General features: G+C 47.1%; 1 protein-coding gene across 2 annotated transcripts in view; it reads right to left on the bottom strand.

The window, feature by feature from the left end:
* The window catches only part of TNFAIP8 (TNF alpha induced protein 8), a 113,193-nt gene that overhangs the window by 59,661 nt on the left and 48,375 nt on the right, over positions 1–5,157 (bottom strand). The window contains exon 1 of one of the 2 annotated variants that reach the window (XM_059416074.1): positions 929–1,319. The exons of the other annotated variant lie outside the window; for it this stretch is intronic. Within the exon in view, the coding sequence (XP_059272057.1) occupies positions 929–941 (13 nt within the window). The 5' untranslated portion in view covers positions 942–1,319. Of the gene's footprint in view, positions 1–928; positions 1,320–5,157 lie in introns of those variants that run through there. 2 annotated transcript variants of the gene reach the window in all.

A 5,157-nucleotide genomic window follows, 5' to 3' on the forward strand; every position in this document is an offset into this window, starting at 1 on the left:
AAGAAGAAGAAGAAGAAGAAGAAGAAGAAGAAGAAGAAGAAGAAGAAGAAGTAGTAGTAGTAGTAGTAGTAGTAGTAGTAGTAGTAGTAGTAGTAGTCGTCATGGCTCTAGGAAATTGCATTGGCTGCCAAGGTTCAATTAAGGGGCTAAGAAACTAGATATACTGATGCTTAGCTACGTCTTCCAGTTCCTAACCCCCTCCTTGTATTCAGCCGAAGCTCCAGAAAGTCTTTTGAGCAAACAAATTTTAGAGGAACTTCAACAAATATCTGGCATAGAGTTGAAAAAGTGTGCAAAATCCTTACATAACTTTAAGGGCTATTTAAATTGTTTTATTTCCATGCTCAAGAAGTTTTCCAATTTACCTCAAAAATGAAACTGAGTCTACTTGTAGAAGCTTTAACTATGGCTGAAAACAAGCCCAAGACATGTTTTAAAAGTACAAAGGCCCATATACCTGTTGAGTGAAACTGTTTATTGGCTGTTAGAGAGAACAGTATTCTGACCAACATCTATACAACAGGAGACGAAAAATAAAATGTTCCTGTGTTCACAGGTCACTGCCAGACGTGCCGGGACCCAGAGACATCTCACAGTTAACAAAGACATGGGAAATGTAAAAAGGTGAAACTTTAAGTGAAACAGCTCTCCAATCTTACCAGAGTCCCATTTCTGAAGCATTTTGATCCTTCATTTGTTTACAGAGAAACAATCGACATGCACATTTCGGATGCCATTTTTTCCAACCACCCTATTCTACCTCCCTCAGCTTAACGCCAGGTCCCCACACCCAGTCACAGAAAAAGAAAAGCGGTGATTTGCTTGACACAACCACTTTAAAGCCGTGACCAAATGTTACTCCCTTGCAGACAGCAACACCTTGTCACTGAGTCATTGGAACGTGAGTCTGAGGGCCATTCGAACTCACCGAGTTTCAGCATTTTTCCCCCGTCCTCGGTCAGGAGGACAGCTTTGGGTTGTCTTGGTTGTCACACAGCCAGGAGGAATGGACACGGCCACTTTGTTGATACCGATTCTATGGTAACTGTGTCGCCTTCAGGAAGAAGTCAATCTTCCCCGAGAATAATTCCCAAGAATTTATACCATCCTTAAAAAAAAAATCCACCGTACGCTTCGCGAGCACACAGAAGACACTGGTCAAAAGTCACTTTAAAAGTTGTCTTGCTGGGGTGCCTGGGTGGCTCAGTGGGTTAAAGCCTCTGCCTTCGGCTCAGGTCATGATCCCAGGGTCCTGGGATCGAGCCCTGCATCCGGCTCTCTGCTCAGCAGGGAGCCTGCTTCCTCCTCTCTCTGACTCTCCCTCTCTGCCTACTTGTAATCTCTGTCTGTCAAATAAATAAATAAAAATTAAAAAAAAAAAAGTTGTCTTGCTTGTTATTCTGGGAGCTGGGTTTCGTCACCTGTAGTGGAATGCATTAGGTAGCCTTTAATTGTGAATCCAGAGAGGTCCCCATTTCCACAATGGGGAGAGCCCGCACTTGCCGCCTCTAAGTGCCGCCTGTAAATGCTCCACAGAAACACAGGGATTACCTGTGATTGGTGAACAGGAGATGTTTTCAAAATCAAGCAGAAACAGGAAGTCTTAACGTTTCAACATGTTAGAAAAGAGGAGCCGATACTTAAAAAAAAAAAAAAAAAAAAAGGAGCAGCTCCAATCATAGATGCTGCCTGGGGGGAAAAAAATCAAAAAAGCTCTTCATTCCTACCTGGCCAGTATAAGCATGAATGTCTATTAATAGTAACTACTGCTCAGAGGTATTCTTGTTCTCAGGAGAAGCAGAGAACAGAGTTTGGACAATGTTGCGACTGAAAACCATTAGCCTTTCACTTCTGAAAAGAGTGTAAAGTCTTTATAAAGAATGTGACTGTATCCAGGCATACACAATACACCCAGGTCCTTATAGAAGGATCTATATGCATATATGATCCAATTATCTCTTCAGATGCTTGTTGATTTGCCTGAGCATTTGGCAGTCATCGGCACCCACAAACTGTTCCCTTATCCATCCCCACCGGGCAAGCTTCTACCAGTCCGGCAAGGACCACTTCCACAGGCACTGCCTCTGTGAAGACCTTGAGTGTCCCAACCAGCTAGATAAGATCTCACCTTCTGCCTTTAGCCCCCCCGGCACCTCCCTTGAACCTCCCTGGAAAGACTTTTTGGGTACCTATCACAGCTGTCCATAAATGACCTTTACTGGCCTATCCGTCTCATCCCCAACTACACAGTAAGTTTCTTGACTTTATTTTTATTCTCTGTAGCAATGATACTGTCCTAAGGCTACCAAGTATGTGGCAAGAAAAGATACCAAGTAGAAAGCAAAGGACAAATACTCTGGAGTCCGTCCTGGTTCACATTCCAGCGACACCACTTCCTGGTTTTATAAAATTGCAAATTATGTCACCTCTCTGAGCAATTTTATTCTCTAGACAATTGCGAATAGCACCATCATCGGCCTCATAGAATTGCTGTCAGGATGTGAAGGGGACAACGGGAAGCAAATTACACCTTGCCTAATGTACATGGCAGGCTCAAGGAGCAATGAGCATTACTGTCGATCTGAATTATAAACCAAATGCCTACTACTTATTCTGGGAGAAGATGGAAAGAGACACCAGACACACATCAATTTACAGATACGTTATCATTTCTTATGGTCTACATTATCGTGTGACTGACTCATGGCGGTTCGAAGCTTACACCCGAGAAAGCATCCTTCCGCATTCCCTGTGTGATGTCCCCAAATTCTCCCTGGCCCCTTCGTGCTGTGACAATCCCATCAGAGACTAAATGTCATAGGAGCTGCTGAGAGACTACATGCCTCCTCTTGGAAGGACAAGATTCTGAATCCTATGACTTTGCGAACCCTAACCCATTGGCTGGAGGGGCTGGAGCTACACTGTGTAGACCTGGGAAGGGAAGAATGAAGGAGGCGGCCTACAGTATCACAGAAAACAGTCGCCAACATGGCAGCATGGCCTTCGCACACGCTCCAGACCTCGTGGCCTGGCAGGGCCCTTGCATACACTACAGGCCTCGTGGTCTGGTGACTGAGGCACCGGTCCAGATTTAACTTTGCTATGGCATGCAGAAATGCAGCTGGCTATCTTTTCTGGGGAGCACAGCTCAGCACCCCAATCCCCCAATCCCCCACTTCTGACACTGCTAATGATTAGAAGCCATCTTCTATGGTATTTCTTCACCATCTGCTGGAAACCAGAGTCTTCTCGTCCGTGTACATGTGCTCCAGGTTATCTAGGCACTGTCACTAATATCATCTCACGGTCCCCACACCCAGGGCAAGTGGGTGGCCATCCCAGTTTCCACAAACACTCACTGGCAGAGCCAACAGGACATTGCAAGCCCTGCCCTCCCAGAACTACCTCCTGGGCGCACACTCTCTCTGGCCTAGTTTCATCAACTGTGTATCACGTACCTCAAGAAAAATACTGCCTGACAGTTACCCACATCCTTATCGGCTGCACATTTAACAAAATCACCACAACAATCATGAAATTTGTGCCTGCATGAGAAAGATACCTGCATCTGTATACTTTATCTGATTTTATAGCCTTAGAGACGGAACTGGAGATGGCTTCAAAACACCTTGACCTTCCCGCCCTGGCATTTCCAAGATGCTTCCTAGTCCCTGGGGTACGCTGCCCCGGCCACCAAGAAGAGGGATGATCCTCCTCCCCTTTGGGTCTCTCCAGACCTCCTCTCCTCTGTTTCCTCCAGCCACCTCAACTCTTTCAGTGGCCTCCCAAAAACCATGGCCCCCACCACAGCCTCTTCCTCAACTGGAGTTGCTTCTCTGTGTCCCTCTGTTCTTCTTCTTCATCTTCTTCTTCTTCTTTTTTTTTTTTTAAAGATTTTATTTATTTATTTGACAGAGATCACAAGTAGGCAGAGAGGCAGGCAGGCAGAGAGAGAGGTGGAAGCAGGTTCCCTGCCGAGCAGAGAGCCCCATGTGGGGCCCGTTCCCAGGACCCTGGGATCACAACCTGAGCCCAAAGCAGAGGTTTTAACCCACTGAGCCACCCAGGTGCCCCTCTCTGCTCTTCTTCAAGGACGAAGAAGTCATGGGCAGAGCTTAGAAGAAAGTGGGCTGACTGGGAATCATTCCAGAAGAATCAGTGCCTGAGTTTGGCAAGGTGCTCCAAAAGATCTCACAGATGCTGCCCCAGAGACAGCAGGTGGTCAGACCCACCCTCTCTCACCAGAGAGGCTCGGTGTTGGCAGAGAAGCAAATGGTTCGTGCCCAGACCTGGGTGGGAAAATCCCACTGGTGTCAGGCACCCTCTCGATCCCAGGAAACATGCATGATGCTCTCCCCACATTCATTCAGTCCTCACTGAAACCCTGGGAGGTGCATGCCGTGATTCCCAGGTTACAGGTGATAAGCATGACTTCCGCATACCTAAGGCACCTGCTCAGTGCAAATGCCAGCCTAGGAACCCAGGTCTGGCTTGCCCTGACCCTGTTGGCTTTCCTCTCTTCATATCATATTCACCAGTGTCCTTGGCTGACCAGACAGAAAGCACCAATAGCCCAAGTGTCTAGAAAATAAAAGGAACACCTGGCAACCCACCTTTCAAAGCCAAGAGAGCAGTGGGTGAGACAGTGAGTTGGAGCCTGGGGTGGGTGGAGGGCTGGCCAGCGCTGGCATCAGAGACAGGACTTGGGGCGGTGGCGGGGGTGTCACTTCTCAGATCTGTTCCCGTGTCAGCTGCTGTTCTCAGCCTCCCCCGAAAACAGGCTGCACAAATTAATAAGCATGGGGATGGCAGACCTTTCTATCATATCGTATGTGTTTCTAAGTTTCAAGCATAAATTTTATACAATGCAACTCAGAGCCCCTCCCCCCACCAGACAGGACCATCTTCCCCCTTTCTTTCTTTCTTTTTTAAATTTTTTTCTTTTTTTTATAAGTTTTTTTTTTAAGAATTTATTTATTTATTTGACAGAGAGAGATCACAAGTAGGCAGAGAGGCAGGCAGAGAGAGAGAGAGAGGAGGAAGCAGGCTCCCTGCTGAGCAGAGAGCCCGATGCGGGACTCGATCCCAGGACCCCGAGAACATGACCTGAGCCGAAGGCAGCGGCTTAACCCACTGAGCCACCCAGGCGCCCCAACC

The sequence above is a fragment of the Mustela nigripes genome, chromosome 12, assembly GCF_022355385.1.
Source record: "Mustela nigripes isolate SB6536 chromosome 12, MUSNIG.SB6536, whole genome shotgun sequence".
Classification (NCBI taxonomy): Eukaryota; Metazoa; Chordata; class Mammalia; order Carnivora; family Mustelidae; genus Mustela; species Mustela nigripes.